The sequence below is a fragment of the Urocitellus parryii genome, chromosome 11, assembly GCF_045843805.1.
Source record: "Urocitellus parryii isolate mUroPar1 chromosome 11, mUroPar1.hap1, whole genome shotgun sequence".
Taxonomy (NCBI): domain Eukaryota; kingdom Metazoa; phylum Chordata; class Mammalia; order Rodentia; family Sciuridae; genus Urocitellus; species Urocitellus parryii.
Window position 1 is genome coordinate 65,988,421 of NC_135541.1, and position 24,384 is coordinate 66,012,804.

The 24,384-nt window shown below is 32.2% G+C and overlaps 1 protein-coding gene across 1 annotated transcript in view; it reads right to left on the bottom strand.

The window, feature by feature from the left end:
- The window catches only part of Col24a1 (collagen type XXIV alpha 1 chain), a 341,896-nt gene that overhangs the window by 242,188 nt on the left and 75,324 nt on the right, over positions 1–24,384 (bottom strand). Inside the window, exons 12-17 of the mRNA XM_077791553.1 lie at positions 10,805–10,858; positions 8,829–8,873; positions 2,651–2,704; positions 2,521–2,565; positions 2,177–2,230; positions 1,649–1,702 (exon numbers count right to left, since the gene is read on the bottom strand). Of these exons, the coding sequence (XP_077647679.1) occupies positions 1,649–1,702; positions 2,177–2,230; positions 2,521–2,565; positions 2,651–2,704; positions 8,829–8,873; positions 10,805–10,858 (306 nt within the window). The remainder of the gene's footprint in view (positions 1–1,648; positions 1,703–2,176; positions 2,231–2,520; positions 2,566–2,650; positions 2,705–8,828; positions 8,874–10,804; positions 10,859–24,384) is intronic.

Genomic DNA, 24,384 nt, shown 5'->3' on the forward strand with positions numbered 1-24,384 from the left:
ACATACATATTCTAACATGAGAAATTGGATCTATGGTAAGTCAATGCCAAGATCATGGCAGGTCAAATGTCAGAGTTGAGAACTAGAAACCAAATCTCCATCTCTCATACATACTCTATTCTATATTCTATTATATTGTTTAGAATCATCCTTGAAAAACATAAGCTATTTGTTACTTAGCTTCATGACCGATTCTCATGCCCTATTTATACACTTTGAAATTACTAAGATTTGACTTTAGGGCACAATTCTGGGATACAAGATTAATTGGGTTGACTTCCATAAGCCCAGGATAAAAAAACCAGTAAAAGCAAAGGTTGCTGGGCTGGGGTTGTAGCTCAGTGGTGGAGCGCTTGACTCACACGTGTGACACCAGAGTCGATCCTCAGCACCATATAAAAATAAATAAACAAAATAAAGACATTTAAACAAAAAAAGCAAAGGTTGCCCACCAACATGCCATCAGAAAAAGAGATCACAAAATTTGTTTTGTATGGAAATACACACACACACACACACACACATTTACATATATACACACATACACACATGCTGTCACAATTAGATGTTACAAAAAAGGGAGTGCCTAAATTTCTAAATAGTGCTTTGTGAGATGAAAAATGAACAATCCTTAGATGACATTGTGGAGTTAGAGGCAACACAATAAATTGCTGAGGAAAGTGATATTTTTAAATGTATATTTTAATTCTAATTTTTCTAATTAATATCACCTACATCTTTATAGAGTTGTAATCAATATTAAAACAATCTTAAAATATTAAGACCTAAAATAGTATGGTACAGTGTTTAAAGCATGGGCTGTAACATTCCTGATAACCTAGGTCTTCCCAGGTAGTTAGTGACTATCTATAAGACCCTGGGAAACTTACTTAATGCCCTGTGTCTCAATATCCTTAATCTATAAAACAGGAATAATAAGAGTACCAACTTCACAGGATTGTTGTATTAAATGAGATGTATAATTCTTAGAATACCACCTGAAACTTTATAAACAATAAATATTAACTATAACAATTATCATTTTTAATATTGAGATATTTTTTGACTCATGCTTTAATTATTCTAGTTTAATTATTAAATAATTTTAGTTTTATAAATTTAACTATATGTTAAGTTTTATAAATATAACTATATGTTAACTGCAACATAAAGTGTCTTTTCCTTTCAACTAGTTAATGCATGAAGGTTAGAAAAACAACAGGGAATTAGAATACTTGGGCTACAACAATGTGACATGTTCTTTTTTTTTTTTTTTTTTTCAGAAATATCCCCTTAATGATACTGATTCAGAAAAATTATTTAGAGTGCTTTAAAATTTCTGATTTAAAAGCCCATTGTTTTGTTAAGCAGTCTATAATAAATCATTGGAAGGAATAATCAAGATCTTTAGGGATCAAAGAAACTTGGCTTTGGCCTAGGGTAGGAAAGATTGGAGCGTCTATGGAATAGGAGATGAAAACCTGAGGAATTAGTTATGTTCTAAAACTGAACAAAGTTCAGTTTAGCTATGTTCTAAAACTGTTGAGCTATATCCTACTTCTTATATTCTACCAACATCAAAAGTATCAATTCTCATGCCATGACACGCACTCTGCTAATCAGAACAAAGGTGAAAGTTAAAACTTACTGAAGGTCCTGGCTTTCCTCTGATGCCTGGTGGTCCTGGCAAACCAAGAGTACCCTAAAGAAAGAGAACAGCAGAGAGAAAAGTAAACTATTATATCACAAAAGGCAAATATCTCTATTAGTAAACTACAAGAACATTCATAGGAGTATTTTAAGTGAAATTTAGAAAACCAATTCCAAACAAGGACTTAAAACCATACTAATACCATATCCTAACAAAATAGATAATTAAAATATCGAGTATTCCTTTATTTTAAATTTGTTTTTTTCACATTTATATAAAATTAATGGTTGAGACCAGAAATATTGGTACACGCCTATAATCCCAGTGAATTGTGAGGCTGAGGCAGAAGGATGGTAAGTTTGAGGTCAGATTCAGCAACTTAGTGATTCCGTGTCTCAAAATAAAAAATACAAAGGGCTAGCAATGGAGCTCAGTGATAAAGCACCTCTGAGTTCAGCACCTCTGAGTTCAACCCCTAGTACCAAAAACAAAACAAATAAAAAAATTTAATGGTATAAAAGTTACCTTGTCTCCAGGATATCCTGGTTCTCCTGGTTCCCCTGCAATGCCTTGTTCACCCTAGAGTACAATTCATACAAAAATCATAAAAATTATAAATATGGCAATATTATAAAAAAGTACTAATTATAGAAGAATAATTTCTCTGTTTTTCCTTCTTCTAAGAAAAATTAATATAACTGATAGTATAGATGCTATAGATAAAATTTTTGAGATATTTCATGAAGTGAAATTCATCTTTCAATATTTCTCTAAATACGTAACCTCTTCTAGAAACATAAGTTCTGTTGACTTGGTAAAAAAAGACATGTGTAGAAATATCACTATGGTAATGTTAATATTTAAATCACCTTATCACCTTTGATTCCAGGTAGCCCCTTATTTCCTGAAAGACCCTAAAAAAGAAAAAGAAAAAGGTGATATCTTTTGATATCATGGAGAGATTAAAGGGAAATATCCATTATTCATAGAGAACCATACCATTGGGCCAGGAATTCCAGAAGGTCCAATCGGTCCCACAGGGCCAACATTGCCCTGAAAATCAGTTTTAAAAAAAAGGAATCAGTAAGCATTCATTAGGATTAGAAAGAATATGGGAAAATTAATTAATAAACTAATGAACCCAGAGCAGTTCATCTCACTAAGCTCCCACAGTGCCCTGTTCTTCAACTATCTCTTAAACCTGGTACATTTTAAATATTACCAATCTTTTATACTTTCATGCAAACCATGCTATTTTTTTAATTCTTCTCATACTTATCTGGCCTATAAGGATCTTTTTCTCCTTTGAACACCCACTTATTGTTCATGACGTTCATTTTGTAATATTTCTCCAAATAGGAAACATCTAGGTAGAAATATTTTAGTGTCATGGGACACTGGGAAGGAAGTAGTCAATAAATACTTCACTTATTTATCTTAGAATTTTAATTTGCTCATTTCAGCAAACATTCACTGAGCTGTTACTATGTGCCAGGCATTACAATGATTTGATCTGTGATATGAAAATTGCAGAATGAGAAAATTTATAATGCTTTTAAGGATAAATCAAGCAATAGACACAAAGTTGTGTTTTATGGATTTACAGCATTAATTCATCACTTAATACTTATTGAGCATAATACATGCAAAACATTATAGTTTTAAAGAAACAATAAAAGGTAGAGTGTCTGTCATCAAGGTTCTCAACTTAATGTTTCAATTCCTTAAAAACAGAAGTACTACTATTGTCTCCGAAAGCTAAAAATATAGAACAACTCCCTCAACATATTCTCTTAGAAAACAAAGGACAAATAGCAACAAAGGAGTATCTGAAGGAAAAATTTGAAAAAAATATGGGCAAAAAAATCCCTTGATGGTTTGGAGATCAGGTATAGTTTGTGTCACTGAGCCTCTTTTTCCCTCTTTCTCTCATCTGTCCTGGGTCCCATATCATTCTTTGCCCTGAAAGATAAAACAGTTATAAATCTTTCCTCTATGGTTTCCAAATGTTAAAAAAAACTTTTGAAGTTTTATTTGTAGTCAGGCATGATGGTATGTGCCTGTAGTCTTAGGTACTCTGGAGGCTGAGACAAGAGGACTGCTTGTACCTGAGTTTAAGGCCCGCCTGGGAAATATACTGAATCCCTAACTTATAAAAAAACAAAACATAACAAAACAAAACAAAAAAACAAATAGTTGTATTTGTGAAATGCTTATAGTGTTGCCCTTTTAGTTAGAATTCATGTTTCTCAGGCTAGCATCCCAGGTCCTCTCTATCAGGCTTCTGCCAACTTTCTAGTCTCCCCACTTTGCATTTGTCCCTGCTTCTCCTTGTACATCTCCCTCTCCCAGTTTCTACTTTCTTGCTATAATGGACTGTTTTCTATTCTTGGAACATGCTTCCCATATCATATGCATTGAGCCTTTTAAAATTTCAGAACTGGAAGGCCCTGGTGGCATCCTACTTAGAATACTGTACTGTACATTTCTCCCCCTTTCTCCCCTGAATTTGTGCATTCTGTGAGAAAGTTTCATCCATTTTTTTATTTCCCAGACTCAACATAATAACTGGTACATAGGAGTTTTGAAAGAAAATGTGGAATGAATACTGAATAAGTTAGTTAACTTATAATTTCTAGAGTTCTATCTCCTGACATAACAGAACATTTATAATACTCTGCATTTATATAACATAAATTTCAGAATGGAAAATATGACATTTTTACTTTGGATGAGTCTTAAAGTCTGAGAAATGTAACTAAGACAAATTACTTCCAACACGTTTAAACCTGAAATGTATGGGACAGTTAGAGGCAAAGGATAATTCTTTCCAACTTAATAAATATGCAATATGAATACATCATTGCTTGTAATTCCAAATTCTTTCAATAGGAAACAGTTATTCACAGTTCATAGCTTTAAAACTTATGATAGTTTCAAAACACCTAATAAATATCTCTGTTTAGTAATTATACAGAAATAATCCATGTAAGTTTGGAAAGCAATATCTTACAAAACAAGGAAAAAAGTCTTTACAGTGTATTATTGGTTTTTTAAAGACAATATAATATTTTAAATTTTATTTCAGTAAATATGTTACTGTGCTTAAGCTGGCATTTTCAACTGAATGTACTTTATATGTATAATATTCTATTTTACTTTTTAGTGACTCTAAGAGAAAAATTATAAAATACTAAATACTGGGAGATATAAAAAATATGTCATAAAACATTAGTAAAATACAAAGTATATAAAAATTGAATGGTAAAGTTTAGAATTTCCAAGAAACACCAAGCATGTTGTGGCATATTACAAGTTATGTGGAAAATACTTGTTCCAAAGATTTGTGGCCTTCAGATAGTAATCCATTAAAGCTGAAGAGCAGTTTTCAACTCATAATGGTAACCTAAAGGTTCCTCAGCATTCCCTATCACACTCGTCTTCCATGGGAAAATGGAACAGATAGAAGAAATACTTTTAAGCATTGGAGCAGCCACTGGGCAATTAATAAAAGTTCATATGAGTGTACTGAGGAAAGAACTGGGAGTTCCACACTGGGCTTTTCAACTGTACCTACCATACTAACAGGCAATAATCATTGTTACTACTGTAAATTGATGAAGCAAATGACAGTAACTACCAAGTGCATGGAAAAAAAATAATGTAGATAAAGTAGTAGCACCTATTAGGTCTGCTAAAAGGAATGCCTGAGAGGTAAGGTGGAGGCTGTAACACTGGACAAATGTTCTATGCAATATAAAGGTTCTTCATAATTATTCCCAATTACTTTCAAAACCTCACCTTCTATTTTGCTCCTGACTACCCTGCTTTCTAGGCTATAATCCCACTGCTCCTCTTTCCATTTCCCAAACATTCCTATTTCCCCCATCTTCTGTATGTTTGAACATAGCATTCTTCTGCCTAAACAACACTTTTCCCTTTCCCATTTACTCACTTATACACAATATTTAAGATACAGTTAAAAAAGGCTTCTACAAAGACAAAACAGATTACTATCTTCTCAGTAGTTTTGCATTTAGTCAACTGTAGCAATAATCAGAATGTATGAAACTGATGGTTTTTCTTTCTGTGTTATTACATTGTAATTTTGACCCCTTGCCAAAAAAAAAGTAAAGTAAAAAGAATCTTAACTTGTTCATACTTTCAGGCCTAGTTTAGAATTTGATAAATCAGCAGGTACTTATATAATTTTGATTTAAAAAATTAATGAATATGAAATGAAAGTAATATTATTTACCTTATTTACATTAAAACTCTTTGAGGAGCAAATGACTATGTAAGTGAAATGACTTTGAAAAGTATAAAGTTCTGTCTTTACCAATGTAGATGAGATGAGAATTACAAATATGATTGCTAGTATCTTTGGCTATTCCGTTTTCTATAGAATCTCTTTCCATCTACTGAAGGGTGAGTGGAGAAGGAGAAAGGATAGAAAAGCCAGTTATTTTTTCTGGGCACATGTGCCAGGAACTGTACTACAACTTGGAGCTGAAAGATGAGTAGGAGTCTTTTTTTTTTTTTAAGGAATTTATATAAGATGAATGGATATGTTAATCTGTTTCGATGAGGTTACTATTTTAGTCTATATATATAATGTTGTAAATCTCAAATATACACAATGAAATGTGTATAAAACCAAATATATAGCAATAAGAAGGAGTTAAGCAGAAAACTAGAGGTACAATATTTCAGGTAGACATTCGATATGCAAAGGTTTTGTAATAGAGACACTACTGAAAAGTGAACAAACTTTTCTTGTGCACAAAGAATATGTCCTCAAGATGCAGATAAGAACCAACCAAAGCTGGGCCACATTAATTTTGGTCTTAACCCTAAGAGTAATTACAGAAGTTTTTAGATAATCAACTTAATATTAATATATTAATTAAGAATTATTAACTGCATATTTTAGTCTAACTCCTTTCACCTACCCATTGATAAGGTCTGACTGCTGCTTACAGGCTTTTTTCTATCCTGAGGACACTAAAAAGCAAACTGATCCATTCCACCTTTACTTAGACTTTAAAAAATTTCATGAGTTAGACAATATACACTTTATGTCCTGACTAAGATCTTTAATCTAACAGATATAAATACATGAACACAATTGGAATGGAAAACAATTATTATTTTAGCATATCATAAAGGAAGAATAAATTTTAAGGAAGTGGTAAAGCACACAAAATTTTGGACTATGGACTTTGATTATCTGGCTTACATCTGGGTTAAATACTTATAAACTAACTGGTCCTGGGTTGTTTGGGGAATTATATGACAACAATGTATGTGAGATGCTATTGCTAATTTTATAATTATTACTACTATTAATATTACTAACATGCAAGAGAAAGGTTTAAGATGTCTTAGACTCACTTAGCCTTCTTGAGTCTAAATCCTATATGCATGTTATCCCAAGATAGCACATTAAAACTTGTTAGGCTGACTTTAATTTTACCCCAGTACCAATAACTGAAGTCTTGACTTATTTATTTGATCAAGCTATTACCTTGTGCTTTGGGGCAATTCAAGGCTGGAGAAAAAATACTAAATAAGTCCGAAGACCTATGTCCAAATTTGGTCTAAAAATATTATGGGTGTAATTTATGGTATAAAATTCTGGAGATTTAATTACCTACTTCATAAGTTAAAGCAAGCTTTAAATTTTTAAGGAAAATTTTACCTCTGCTACTGATCACATCCCACTTTTGTATAACTATAGATACAGATATAGTTTGCTTTAAGAAAATGTAGCATATATACATAATGAGTATTTCTCAGCCATAAAGAAGAATGATTTTTATGACATTTGCTAGTAAATGGATGTATCTGAAAGCTATCATGCTAAGTGAAATAAGCCAATCCCCCAAAGAACCCAAAGGTCAAATGTTTTTCTGATTTGTGGAAGCTAACTCACAATAATGGCAGGGTGGCGATAGAAGTTCAGTGGATTAGACAAAGGGGAATGAAGGAAAGGGAGGAAGGATAGAAAAAGATAAGACAGTGGAATGAATCTGACATAACAATCCTATGTATATATATTAGTATACCACAGTGTATATCCACAAGAAATTAATTAAGAAAAAAACATTGGGTAAATGGCAGATAGATCAGTAGAGGGAAGAGATCAGAGGGTTGGGGAAGGAAAGGGGAAGGAGAGGTACTGGGGACTGAATTAGAATAAGATATATGCTGTGCTTCTATAATTATATCAAAATGAATCCTACTGTCATATATAACTAAAAAGAACCAGTAAGATTTATAAACACAAAACCCACTATTATGAATAATGTACTAATGAAAACTTTTTTTTTAAGAGTCGCTTCTCATTAGGCTACTTACATTTAATAAACACGTATCAATCCTGCCATTAGCTCAGCTGAATGCTAAAACTTAGGCTATAAATTTATATAAAATATCTGAATTTTATACTCCTATCACGAATAATAAGCTTGCTGAGAGAAATATATTTATTTATGAAGCTGTATTGTAAGTAGCAGTCTGCTCACTCCAATGAATAATCTAAAATTTATTTGAAAGCTACATATCTGGACTACATTGTTTTGGCCTCCACAGAATTATTCCTGCTAAACTGTGCCTTGAGAAAAACACTGTATAAAAACTGGCTAAGTGGACAAATAGTTTCTTGTATTTTTTAGCATGTCAATTAGGTATTAAACTGTTTAATGGCATTGGTGAAGTCTAGCTTCTACCTTTGTTCAAGGAGACTTTCCTAACCATTTGTTCAATTTTATACCACAAAATAAAGTCTATAGTTATCATGTGTTTTTGTTCAAGTCAATCTCCAAATTGGATGGTGTGGAAGATTATCTCAAAGGAAAAAAGTGGCTATTCCATGTCTTATATTTTTTAAGAGACTGAGTCCTGACTAAGATCTTTAATCTAACAGGCATAAATACATGAACACAATTGTAATGGAAAAACCAGTATTATTTTAGCATATCATAAAATATGATGAATGTTTTCATTTATACTACTGCTATAATTTTCTTATCTGGTTGAAAAATACATTGAATAAGGCTGATATCAACAATGACAGTAAAACTTATTTTCCTACGTTTTTAAAATACATCTAATAAATATAAATTATTCAATAAAATGTTTCATGACAATGATAGTATTTAGTGATGATACTCACTCTAAGCCCAGGAAACCCTGGAGGACCGATCCCACCTACAAGCCCCTATTGTAAAAGAAATATATAAAATTAATTAAATTAGATTGGGTAGAGAGAAGTGATGGGAGGGGAGGGGAAGGGAAGGAGGGATAGAAAGGGCAGCAGAATAAAATAGACACTACTATTGTTGTATATATATACGTGTCTGTATAACAATGTGATTCTGCAACCTGTACACTCAGAAAAATGAGAAATTATACCTCATTTGATTCAAATGTATGATATGTCAAGATCATTGTATTGTCATGTGCAACTAATAAAAAATAAAATTAATTAAATATGATTACAAACAACTAAAGGTATTTTCTGATGATGAAGGGAACAATTTCTAAAAAAGAATATATAAAATTTATTTTCTACTATCATTAACTTCTGAAATTCCTTTATTCATGCTTCTTCCTGAGGAGTGCAAATTTGCAGAGCCAATTTATTGTTCTTCAGAAGTATCGATGGCTGCATGATTTTGGATGCTAGCACTACTACCAAGCATAGGATACAGAATTATTATTATTCCTTTTATGTACTTAATAAAAGAAGTGAATGCTTCCAGCAAGCAGTACTATAGACAAAACTAGCTTACATATTGTATGAGAAGGCATATGGTCAGCATATAAGATTACGAAGAGATGGTTTAAAACAGTCACTTCTTTTGAAAAATCTTTTTTTAACTTTCTAACTTCATTTTTATTATTTATAAAGCAGAAATGATATTTGTCTTCATTGTTTGAAAGAACACAATATGTCAGTGTCATATTATTTTTGTGGCCCAAGGTATAAGAATAACCACACCCCTTGCATTTCAAATTATTTTGAAACAAAGACATAATATACAGAGAATTATGAAACAGTAAACTAAAAATATGCAATTTACTCATACAAATATTCAAAAATGCTCCTCAAGAAGCATTATATGTTTAAAATAAAGAGCAGATATCAAAAAGAAAGTTTTAAATATTATGAATCCAGCCCTACTAGACTTAATGTATATATAGTTGACAAAAATTAAATAAGATTGTTTCATACTAGGTATGCAAACACACAAATGATATTTTTTAAAAACCTAAGTAATACTTACTTTATTAAGTAAGCTACCCAGAATCATGTGTTTAAAAAAAAGATGGCAAATATTCCACTTAAAATATCATCCAAGTTTTTTAACAACTTATTTGTAAATCAGTTCTATTCTTCTCTTATCTTTAATGATTTGTAACAAATGAAGCCTCATCTAAGTTCACTGAATTAGCTACATAATTATAATTTGGAAATAGATTTTAAAAGAAATTACTTTCAAACTGTTGATGAAAGCGTTTACTTAAATTTAACTATAGGAACTATTCCTAATTCATGCTATCAGGATTTTGCAGGTGATTCTTTCACTCTAAAATCTCATGAAAAGAATTTGGCATAGATGGGAGGACAGCTATCAGATGCTCTTTGAAGGCAAAAAATAAAGCTATTTCACCCAGTGTAAAAAACAACAATCCATCATTATTACTTAATACTATAATTTAACTAGTTTAGAATGGTAACTCTTTCCCAATCTGAGCATTGACATATAAAAAATTCTAAAGTAGATTTCTATAAAATACTAAGAAGTAAGGTGGATAAGTGGCAGGTCTGAGTGCACATGTTTTACATGACCTTGTTAGTACCTTCATATAAAAAAGTCAGTGTTGTGATCATATATTTTTAATATTTAATTTTAGCAGTGGCACTCATCATGGACAAAATAATTAATTTTAATGACTGACATAAAAAAGTGTATAAGAATATTTTTCGTTTAATTCTCATGTTGAAAACTCTCAATTTAGTGTATGCAGAGTGATATGAAAATTTATTGATACTGTTTATTCAGAAATATAATACTGAAGATGGCAAGTGCAGATGGAGTATGAATGATGTTGAAATGTAAGCCTGGACCATCACAATGTACTCACAGGACTGCCATCAAGACCAGCAGGGCCCCTGTCTCCAAAGTCACCTGGAAAACCCTGGCACAAGGAAAGAGAAAGAATGCTATTAAAGCCAAGAAATATAAACTCATTTTCTTCTGTTAATTCAACAACATGTGTAATAAGTATTAGCTGTTCATCTTGACTTTGTCATTGAAACAATTTAGCTGAACTGAATAAAATCTACTTTAAAGTTTTATGTATTATGTATCTTTTCAGTTTACTATACATTAAACATTTTGTTTCCTTCTTAATTCTCTAATCTAGATAGACATAATTTTATCATCTTTTAATTCTTTTTACATGTTGATCATTATTTCAACTCAAAAATGATTTCTAATTCTAGATAATTCTTGATTTATTAAATGTTATACAGTTAATATCATAAAACACCATTACATTTGGCTATATATTAGAAAATTTTCTTTAAAAAACATCATTCCAATGTCTATATTGTTGAATATTTCATCGTTTGTTACATGTCTATTCAGTTGTTATTTCAATAGTAACTACACACACATTTTTCCAATCAGATGAAGTTCCATATTGTTTTAATCATAAATCTAAATGTTTGCAACCATATTTCTTCATTACCAAAAAAAAAATCTTTAGGATTTGTTGGAAATAGGAAATAGTAGTAACAATATACTTTGCTTTTGATCTTGGTATATAAAAGATAGATTCTATATTTTCTCTATTTGAAAAAATTTGTAACAATGAAATATTATATTTTATGTCATGTTCCCCTGTAGAATATCACAATCATTAATTCAAGTCAAATTATGCTTTCCTAGAAATATCTTAACATTGCCAAATGATATAATAGTCATTTTCCAGTATTAATATCAAATAGAGATAGGAAATCTCCAGAATTTTCACTTTTGCCTATTTGCCAGTTTCATCTTCCAATGGGCATGACAGAGTTGTATCATTGCTTCTGTGTTGTAATTAGTTCTCTTTTTTACATTTTGTTTTAATAAGTTATAAAGTTTTATGTTATAAAGAACATGAAATTTCATCTGATCTCAACTTGTGAATAATTTTCTTCCTCATTTCCACTGATGAGTTTAGTACACAGAATTTAAAGTGATCTCTAATGACTTATCCTTTTGTCTGATATGCTCTCCCTTTGAGTATGGACAGCACCTTGACTTGTTTCATCTAACAAAAAGAATATAAGGTGACCAATGACTTGTTTCATTTAACAAAAAGAATATAAGGTGATAGGATGTCACTGCTGGGTTTATATTAAACTATATAACACTCTATCTATCTTAGTTTCCTTGTCAAGCTTATGAAGAAAGCAGCTGTTTTGGGGAAGCCTATTGGCAAGACTTCTAGGAACCAATAGTCTATGGCACCTAAGGATGGCCTATTAATCAAGAGGAAGAAAAAAGCCAAGGCTCCCAGTTCTCCAACCTCAAGGAAATATCTTCTTCCGATGGTGTGAAGGAAGTCAAACCTTCAGATGATAATGCAGCTCAGATGAAACTTTGCTGTCTTATGATCTAAGTGGAAGACCTAGTTAGGTAGTACCTCAACTTGTGACCCATGAAAACTGTGAGCAGTTTTAAGCTGTTGAGTTTCTAGCATTTGTTAAATAGCATCAGAAATAGAAAACTGATAAAATTGTTAATTGTCTTCTTTAAGTAGAGAATTGTATAAAAGTCTTATTTGTAAATTTTATTGTAGGTAATGATCAATACATGTACTCACAGTTTCTAGCTTCTAAAAATTTTTAAAAATATTTTGTAATATTTATTTTTTAGTTGTAGTTGGACATAATACCTTTATTTTATTTATTTTTATGTGGTGCTGAGGATCGAACCCAGGGCCTCGCACCTGCTGAGCGGGGGCTCTACCGCTGAGCCACACTCCAGCCCAAGCTTCTAAAAATTTAATTAGGCTACCTCTTTGAAGATTTTCTACTCTATTTTCTATTGCAAGTCCTAATTAATTTATATCAAAATTAAATATATTTAAATGTTTATATTTACCTTTCACATTTTTTACTTATTAAATACTTACACTTTAAAACTATTATTCAAGCATTCTGTATCTATCTGGTTGCCAATGTAAAGAATTTTTATCATGTTTCATAAATTTTATGTTGATACTTATATAAATGCAAATTTTAAGAATATCAGTTGTTTAATGCAAAATATTTCTTAGTTCCCAAGTGTAACTACTACAAATATCACATATTGCCTCTGGAATCAAATACAAATAAAGAGAGAAGCAGGAAAATAGAAACTTTGAATTACTAGGAAATAATAATTTATCATGCAAAATTCTCCTATATTCAAACTGAGAGAAACATTAGATAACTGCTTTATCTTTCCTTTCACCTTAGTGTTTATACTACCTGACCAAATCCTCATCACTATCTCAAGCATTTTTCTTTTCAGTGTCAGCAAAAGTTCCAACTACAAATCTTCATGGCATCCAGACTTGAAGATACAGGCAAGAGATATGCAAAATTTCTTTAATAAGCATTATTAAATTGCAGTAGCCAACCTCAACAACAAACCCTGGTGATCTCTGCTTCCTGGTTTTCATGCTTTTGGGTAGTCCCCTCCCATTGTGAATTATGGCTACCTAACAGTGTATGACTTTTGAGGCATAGCCATAAAAAACACTAGAGGTTCCAACTTGTGCTTACAAACCATCAACTCTCCATTAACTCTGGGGGAAGACAATGCCACATTTTGAGGATACTCAAGCGGTCTGTGGAATAAGTCAGGCCTTCCACCAATAACTAGCATCAAGTTTCCAGCCAGTAAGTAAAACACTTTAAAAGTAGATGTTCTAGCCCCAATAAAGTCTTCAGATGACTGTAGCCTCAGCCAAAATCTTGACTGTAAAATCAAAAGGTAGAGTCACCCAAATGATCTACTAATTCTTGGCTCATAGAATCTAAGAAATAACATGTATATTTATCGCTGTTTTGTATCACTGTACTTGGAGTAACTTGTCATATAGTAATAGATAATTAATATATAGTAACAAGAAAGATGTCTAAAGTTATACAGCATGCTATTCCAATGTGAAGTGCTAGATACTGTGTGATACTCAAGTGCTTTTTTATACATTTTATACAAATTTTATACATTTATTGTTTGCAATATGTGGAGCCCTCTGAAGTGCACAGCCCAGAGCAAGTTTTTCTCTTGCGTGGGATTAACTATGGTACTGTTATCAAACACTGAATCCAAAAGAAGTATATTCACCTAGTATACCTGAATATATATGTGGTGTTAATATTTTAGGATATTCATAGATACTATATTTGGTAGAATATTTAAATATCTTTAAGCAAGAGAAAACTTCTTGTTCAGGGTTTGGAGAAAAAAAAGTATTTTCTTAGCTCTGCAAAGAAATTACAAAAAATAATGCATAAAAATAATTATAAAAATGTGAGGAACAAACTTACCATCAAAAGGTTATAATGATTACATTTACAGAATTTTAAAAAATAAAAGCAGGGCAAATTCTTCTAGATAACATATTTTTTCTTTCTGAGGTAAGGTTTAAAAATAACAAATTTAATCTAACACAGAGATAAAAGAAAAGCATCACTAAACAGTGATAATAAAAATATATTCAGAACAATATTTTATAAATAAAAGTATACTAAACAGACATTACTAATATTAATAGAAACACATCTTTTTCTAAGACTAAGCAATGAAAAGAGATCAGATAACTTGTCTACAGTTAGACATTATTTCTATACATTCTACACACAAAAACATACTACCAAGAAATACTGGTATTTTGCCAGGACCGTGGTGCACACCTGTAATCTCATTGGCTCGGGAGGCTGAGGCATGAAGAGCACAAGTCTAAAGCCAGCCTCATAATTTAGCAAAACCTTGAGCAATTTAGCGAGACTTTGTCTCAAAAAACAAAACAACAAAAAAACTGGTCTGGAGATGTGGCTTAGTAGTTAAGCACCTGTCGGTTCAATCTCTGGTACCAAAAAAAAAGAAAAAAAAGAAACATTGGTATTTTAAAATCCTTCAAAAATGAGACAAGATCACTGCAGAAAAGGGTGGAATGTGAAAGGCTCTGTGATGATCCAAGTCTGCATTCTTTTCCATACAGCTTGGACAATTTGATCCACACTTCAAAAGTCAAGCCTGCCCTCATGGCTGAGACTAAAACTAAACTTCAGTAGAAATTTGAGTGATTGTAGCCCAGGTTCAGCTAATCTGAACTCCACTCTCAGACTGAAGTTCCTGGCCTATTCTTGAAGACAGTTCATCACCTGGTACTCAGATCTAAGAACTGGAATCTGCCTTTTTCTTTCTTTCTTTTTCCCCTGTGATAGAATTTCCTTTTTAAAAATTTATATTTATTTATTTATTTATATATGACAGTGGAATCCATTACAATTCTTACTACACATATAGAGCACAATTTTTCATATATCTGGTTGTATATAAAGTATATTCACTGGGCTGGGGATGTGGCTCAAGCGGTAGCATGCTCGCCTGGCATGCATGGGGCGCTGGGTTTGATCCTCAGCACCACATAAAAACATAAAAAGATATTGTGTCCACCTAAAACTAAAAATAAATATTTAAAAAATAAAATAAAATAAAGTATATTCATACCAATTCATGTCTTCATACATATACTTTAGATAATAATGATTATCACATTCCACCATCATTAGTAACTCCATGCCCCCTCCCTTCCCCTACAACCCCTCTGCTCTATCTAGAGTTCATCTATTCTTCCCATGCTCCCTCTCCCTATCCCACTGAGTCAGCCTCCTTATATCAAAGGAAACATTTGGCATTTGGTTTTTGGGGACTGGCTAACTTCACTTAGCATTATTTTCTCTAAGTCCCTCCATTTACCTGCAAATGCCACGATTTTATTCTCTTTTATTGATGAGTAATATTCCATTGTATATATATGCCACATCTCCAAAAATGAGATTGCCATTTTCCCTCAAAGAGAATACAGCCCTAAACCCAAGGTAGGCCTAACTGCCATACTTCTGATTTTGAAAATCTATCAGGTTCTCTGAGTTTTCTTGTATGTTATATATACTGAAAATAATTACCCGATTAAATTTCCAACTGATTGTGTCGACATTTCTATGGAATCAAGCTCTAATTGGACTTATTCCAAATTATCACCTATATAGTTCATGGGGTGTTCCACCTCTTAGTGTTTATCCTAACCTTGTAGAGGGTTAACTCAACGTCCTGGATCTTCCATATATCTTGTCATACTACAGTTAGTCAGATATAGTTACTAGACTACTTCTAGTAAGATAGAATCCAAAAAGTATAGTCTTACTGAAAGAGGCAGAATCACTTAAAAATTAGTGACAATTTTCCATGATACTCTACTAGATAGTAGTATTCTCTTTATAATTTAATTAACTGCAAATTTTCCCTGAAACAAAGAAAGCACTGTCTCTAAATTCTCTATAAAATGTATGTATTTGAAACACTTCTGAGCAATAGGTATCTAAAATAATCTGGGGCTAAGTATAGACACTAATAAAGGATGTCAAACAGAAGGATCTTATATTCTGAAATTCTAACACTGGAGTAAGAAGCCAAAATACAGTTTACTTCAAATAGACTCTTCCAACAGAAAGATATATGAGAAAAGAGGAGAGGCTCCTTTTTATAGTTAGAAAAGTAAACACTGCTGAAGTCTGAGTGCCTTAAGGGTATTATTTTGTCCACTATTCTAAGGCTGTGATATTTTTGTCTTCATAGAAAGGAAACTCAGTATAGTTTTGCTCTCTGTCAAACTTAAAATGTAGTAAGATTTGATTACTTATAATTTATTCTGTTAGGTCTGAAAAATCTATATTTTTACAACAGTTTTCTAGGTGGTGTTGAGAGTAAATCCCATTTCCAATTTCATGTTTATCTTCAATCCTGTCAAACCAGTCTTGACATAAATTTTTCAGATCTTTGGAGACACAAAAATTTGCATGGCCAATGAAGTACAAGAAAGAGACTACTGATTAAATCAAGGAGAGTCCTGCAAATGATTTTTAATGCAACTACAGAATTTCCTGTCTGTGGCACTACAGAATGAAGTTCAGAATCTTTGCACTAAAGAGGAAGCTACTTGCAATTAGAAAAAGAATATGAAATTTGAAGTTATCGAATACATGCAAATACTCTCTCCCAACTTCCACATTTTTCTTAAACACTATTCTTTTCTATTATGAATTAATGATAGCTTGATGCTTTTAAAGAAGCTGGATCATATCAGATATGTTCCAAGAAGTTTTTAAAATAATGACAGTAAAGATATAAAATAGAACAGTGGCATTAGGATGTTTAAAGAGCTGTGACCAGTAAAGACTGTTTGCTACCTCGTTTTATTCAAGATCTCTGGAGAGTGAACTTTAGTTGAACTCAAATATCCAGATGGAAGAGGATGAGTTAATAGTAGCCTCTTGGGTTCTCCATTTTCAAAGGCTGGTTTATAGAAGGTCCCTACAGTCCTATAGTTGTCCTCTAATATTAATTTGTAATATGGGTTTTGATCCATATAAATGAGTGAAGAGGAGGGAACTAAGAATTACAACACTTCAATATTCAAAAGCACGCATACACACATGAATGGTCTAAAATGTAACTGTGATCACAAGAGGTCTTCAAGAATAACTGTAGAGATTACTAACTACATTAGTAAATATCCTGAAATCAAGAATAAGGAAAAAAAATATATTCCTCTATACAAGAAAGAAAAAAGAATCTCAGCCAATAACCTAAGGCCAAGGAAATAATTTCATTTATATATATATATATATATATATATATATATATATATATATATATATAAACATGCTTTGATTCTAAAATATACCAAATTCCTAACAAAAAGTTATTTTAATCCAAATTAATGGTACTGGTTAAAAAAAAAACACAAAGAAACATGTTACAAATAGCAACTATATCTGTAAACAGTGAATAAATACAATACTTTATTTTGGGAAAAAAGAGTTTTCTTGGAAGTAAAATTTAAATAGAAATAAATTTTAAGACAAATGTTAAATTTGAAAAGCCAACATGATTCTAAATAATAAATAATTACCTCTTTTTTTAAAAAAATAATTATCTGTTGAATGGCCAAAACAATATGTTATTTTGGAATGTGTCTATTTCAATATGTATTTATACTGTCTAGGAGAGGACACTTCTTATTTGTAAGAAAAAAATAGACATCACTAAGTTCACAGTGACTTAATTCCATGCTTAGTGTTTATTCAGGGAAGTAAGTGATCATTTGGCCAGAAGTATAAGCATGATTTACAGTAACATCTTCCCAAATCTAAGCTTAGAAATGTTCCTAAATCACTGGAAAATACTGGAAAGAATTTTACTTCTCTATGTTACTGTGCTATTTTCATATATGAGATGATGCTAATTAATATTTTTTATAAACTATTAATACCAAACATGGAACTTAGTACATAGCTGAAAACCGAATTCTGTAGTCCAAAGGACCTTGTCCTGATTAATATTTAGAAAGACCTGAACTTAGATTTTATAGTTCTCATTCCTATTACTGTCAGTATATTGACTGTAAAGAGTGCCATTATCATATTTAATACATAAAATGAAATGCATTTATCAATTCCTAGCCTTACTTTCACTGACTTTAAAAATTTAGGTGTAAAATTTTACAGAAAGCTATGAGTTATTACTGTTTTTAAAATTTTATATTACAATAATTATTTATAACCAAATCATGTTCAACTCCATGTGCAATAAGACTGAACACTACCATCTACCTAAAATATGAAGGAATAAGCTCTCTTTAAAATCTATAAATAAGTTCAGGGTATACCTTTAGGGGGATAGGACTTGACATGCAAGGACACGAGTTCAATATTTAACACCATAAAATAATAAGAGCAATAATAATAAAAGTTACAAACAAAAAACAATATGTTATTTTGGACTGGGAAATGTCCATCAATAAGTTTTAAGTTATAGTTAGAAGAAAGAGGATCTGGTGTGTTATTATACAGTAATGCACAGGTGTCTGCCATCTTCTTTATGGTGATTTTAGTTCCATTTCTATATTTAAATATTTACTTCACATACAACATCAAATAGCACATATAATTTAATTAATTACCAAGAAAAAATGCATATTCATATTTCACAAATCTAGTATTCTCCACTTCAAATATTATCAAATGATGTTTTCCTTTTATGCTTAAAATACTAGTGACTATGTTTCTCATGGTGTTTTAGTAATCTAAATTTAAATAGAACATATAATATTTAACTATCCAATGATAAATGGCTAATATGTTTGCCCTTAATGAAAAAATTGAAGACAATTTTGTTGATAATAAGAGAAAATTTAAGGGGGAGACAAGAGGAGTGGTGCATGTTCTTAATCCCTGCAACTTGAAATCCCAGCAACTGAGGCAGGCACTCTGCAAATTTGGGGCCAGCCTGGGCAAGTTATTGAAACCATGTCTCAAAAAATATAAAGGGAATTGTCCATGGAGAACTGAGGCAGGGGCCACATTGAGCTGAACACACTGCCACAGCTGGCAGATACAGGAACCGAGAACTTGATTTGGGGGAAAACGGGGCTAGCTCAAATACACAGCACAGGCAGGCAGGTACCAGCCACGTGAAATAATTGGAGCCTAGAAAAATTTGGGGAAAATCAGGTATGAGAGTATTTTGCTCCAGGGAATACAAGTCAGGGAGGTTGGGTATATCTGTGCTCAGAAGAGGCTGGAAAGGAAGCAGGTTGAGAATATGAATGAACAGGTACATCCACGCTGGGAGAACCTGAGACACAGTAAAGAACACAGAACCACCTGCAGTGAGCCGAAAAGCCAGGCACAGTGGTGCACACCTGTAATTCCTGTGACTTGGGAGGCTGAGGCAGAAGGATCATGAGTTCAAAGCCAGCCTCAACAACTTAGCAAGGAACTACACAAATTAGTGAGATCCTTTCTTTAAATAAAATGGAAAAAATGGCTGGGGATTTGCTCTAGGTTCAATCTCCAGTACCAAAAAAACAAACAAACAAACAAACAAACAAAAAAACAAAAACAAAAAAAACAACCCTGAATTGGCAGGTTTGAGGTGTGATTGTACTTGGGAATGGACCCCAAGAGGCTGAGAAGATACCTGTGAGCAATGGAAGTGGCAAGCGGGAGGGAACTCCCTTGTCCTAGGAGTGGATCCTTGAGGAGGATCCTGGGGTATGGTCTCCCAGCACAGTTTGGCATCTGATGGGCTCTAAGGATGCATTGATTTAAATTCTTCAGAGAATTAGCTTCTCAATAAAGCACTTGGGGCCTCAGTAAGCTCCACCCTGAGAGTGCCTCCTTCACTAACACTTCACAAAACCCAGCTGCAGCTTCACCCTGGAGAGGAGCTGAGAGCATTTCTCATCTGAAACTTCATCTTACTACCCCGAAGGGAAGCAAAGGTTTTTGAAGTCCAACAGGCATCTTGGTAAGCAACACAATAAAAAGAAAGGAGTTGACAATCCGTGTTCCCTAATCTTGCACCAGTACATACCTCAAGAAGAAAGAGAAATGGAAAGAAAACCAGTTGGGCAAAGACAGTGAACATATATTCTCATTGACTTTTGTGTTCACCACAACAAAAATGACTCCTTAGTTTTTCATCAAGATTCTTTTATTTTTCCTAGCATGCTGAATGAGTCATTGACATATATATATATATATATATATATATATATATATATATATATATATATATTTCTATTTTCTTATTTCTAGCATTTTCTGAAGGTAGTTATTTTTCTTTGCTCTGTCTGTTGAGAGAGTTTTTGATTATTTCGATTTTTTTGTATTGTCTTCTGTACTATTCTGTTCCCCTTGTTTCTCTTTCTCCCTTTTTTCTTGCTAACAGCCAGATTCTATTGTTCTTTCACTCTTATTTTAATTTTTTACTTCTATTTTTTCTCCTTGCTCCTCTATCATATCCTACTCACTTTTGCACTTCCCACATTCTCCTATTGAAACTGTGAACCCTTTCCAGCTCTTTCTCTTCATCTTTCCTCTTAATTAACTCTACTCTTGAAATCTTTCATCATTAATTGATTTATATAATGCCAGAGAACACCACTAATGCTATAATAATAATTAATACCGTGGAAATCAAATATAATTTAAATAAAATGTTTGATTTTATGCCAGACACAATACATGATCACTTACTGTTATTACTGACAGAAATTGCTGATTCCACCAATTCTATTTATTGTGTCAATTAACATTACATATGTCATAATAGGAATCAAGTACTTAGTTTATTGATATATATTATTTACATAGATCATCACTATTATTTGGCTTCCTCTAATTTATGAAGTACTAGAGACCAACAGGTCACTACAGGTTTGTAGGGTAAAAGCTCTGCTCCTTCAGATCCATTCAGATAGATGGGTAGACACACAAACAATATAGAAAAGCATCCCTAACCATCCCAGTGTGCCTCAAGAACAGACTCCACTGACATCACAATGGAGGAAATGTTAGAGAATGAGTTTAGAAAGTTCATAGGTAAGCCTATCCATGAGGTAAAATATGATATAAGTATAAAATCAAAGATAAAATACAAGAAATGAAAGATTACTTCAATATAGAGACAGAGATCCTGAAGATGAATCAATCAGAAATCCTCAAGATGAAGAAATCAATAATCCAAATTAAAAATTCAATAGAAAATATCACCAATAGACTATATTACTTGGAAGACAGAGTTTTTGGCAATGAAGACAAAGCATATAGTCTTGAAAATAAAGTTGATCATGAAGAAAAGATGTAAAGAGACCATGAACAGAATTTTCAAGAAATATAGGATAACCTGAAATGCCAAATTTAAGTTTCATAGGGATAGATGAAGGTTCTGAAGTAAAAAATAAAGGAATGTAAAATCTTTTCAATGAAATAATACCAGAAAATTTCCCAAACTTTAAGAATGAAATTGAAAATCAAATACTGGAGGCATGCAGGGCTCCCATTATATAAAATTACAACAGACCCACACCAACATGTATTATTATGAAAATACCTAATATAGAGAAGGAGGGCAGAATTTTAAAAGCGCCTAGAGAAAAATGACAGGTCACATTCAGAGGTTAACCCCTGAATTTCAGCTGATTTCTCAAACCAGACCCTAAAAACTAAGAGGTCTTGGAATAATATAAACCAGCTCTGGAAAAAAAATGGATGCCAACCAAGAATGTTATATCCAAAAAAATTAAGCTTCAGAATTAAAGATAAAACAAAAACCTTCCATGTTAATAAGAGTTAGAAGAATTCACAACTAAAAAGTTCGTACTACAAAATAAACTCAACTAGCTGCACAAAACTCAACTCAATGTGAATCAAAACTTAGGCCCAGAACAGAGACCCCTGTACCTAACAGAAGAAAAAGTAGGCTCAAATCTTTACCATGTCAACTTAGGAACTGAATTCCTTAACAAGAATCCTAAAGTGCAAGAAGTAAAACCAAGAATCAATATATGGGATGGAGTCAAACTAAAAAGCTTCCACTCAGCAAAGGAAACAATCAAGAACACACAAAAAATTGGAGAAAATCTTTATCACATGCACCTCAAACACAGCACTAATCTCCAGGATATATAAAGGACTCAAAAACCTTAACACTGAAAAAACAAATAACCTAATCAATAAATGGGCCAAGGACCTGAACAGACTTCACATACAATCGATGAAAAAAAATATAAAAAAATGTTCAACATCTCTAGCAATTAGAGAAACGCAAATCAAAACTACTCTAAGATTTCCTCTCAGTCCAGTCAGAATGGCAATTATCAATACAAGTAAAATAAATGTTGGTGAGGATGTGGGAAAAAGGTCCACTCATACATTCCTGGTGGGACTGAAAATTGATGCAACCATTATGGAAAGCAGTATAGAAATTCCTTAGAAAACTTGGAATAAAACCACCATTTGACCCAGCTATTCCATTCCTCAGTTTATACCTACAGGATGCTAATAATTGCCTACTATAGTAACATGGCCACGTGAATGTTTATAGCAGCTCAATTCATAATAACCAAACTATGGAACCAACCTAGATGCTATTCAATAGATGAATGGATAAAGAAATTGTAGTATATATAAACAATGGAATATTACTCATCCTTAAAGAAGAATGAAATGATGGTATTTGCCAGCAAATAGTTGGAGCTGGATAATATCTTTCTAGGCAAAATGAGTCAATCCCCAAAACCAAAGGCCTAATGTTTTCTCTGATATACAGATGAAGAACAGAGGTACTTTGAATTAGGCAGAGGGGAGTGAAGGGAGGGGAGGGGGTATGTAGGTAGGAAGGATGGTAGAATTAATCGGACATTATTACCCTATGTACATACATGATTACATGATCAGTGTGATTCTACATCATGTACAACTAGAAGAATGAGAAGTTATACTCCATTTATATATGATGTGTCAAAATGCATTCTACTGTCATGTATAACTAGTTAGAATTAAAAAATTTAAAAAAATATTTCATGAAGAAGAAATGGAAATTAAAAATGAAAAACACAAGAAGGAGAAAGTACACTGAAAAAAATAGTCAACTAAAGGGAAATCTAATTAAACTTAAAAACAAGAAATAAATCAAAATGATAGGAAATAAATATCATCTTATAATAATAACAATGAATGTTAATGGACTCAATTCATCAATAAAAAAACAAAGGCTGGCAGAATGGATTAAAAAACAAGACCCAACCATACACTGTCTCCAAGTGACTTATCTCATAAGCAAAGAAATCCACAGACTGAAAGTGAAAGGACAGGAAAAAACATATCACTCATGGATCTTGTAACAAGCAGGAGTTTCTAATCTCATATCAGATAAAAGTTGACTTCAAGCCAAAATTAATCGGAAGAGACATAGAAGGCCACTTCATACTGCTTAAGGGAACCATACAACAACAGGAAATAATAATCCTGAATGTTAATGAAGTATCCAAACAATAAAGCATCTACATACATCAAACAAATCTTTCTCAATATCAAGAATCAAACAGACCACACCTCTCTCATCAATGGGCAGATCTTCCAAATAAAAACTTAATATGGGAGCTGCAGAACTAAAAAAAATACAATTAATAATTTAGACTTAACAGACATATATAGAGTATTTCATCCATCAATACATTTTTTTCTCAGCAGCACATAGAATATTTTCTAAAATAGACCAGATAGTAGGACACAAGCAACTCTTAGCAAATACATACACACACACACATACACACACACACACATAATACCATGCATTCTATCAGATCATAATGGAATGAAATTAGAAATCAATAATAAGATAAAAATAGGTATTACACTAATACCTGGAGACTAAATGATTCACTACAGAATGATGAATGGAGAGCAGAAGTTATCAGGAGTAAAATAAAAAAAAATATTTAGAAGCAAATGAGAAGAGATGTATACAAGATATCAAAATTTCTGGGACACTATGAAGGTGGTTCTAAGAGGAAAGTTAATAGCATTGAGCTCATTGATTAAAAGA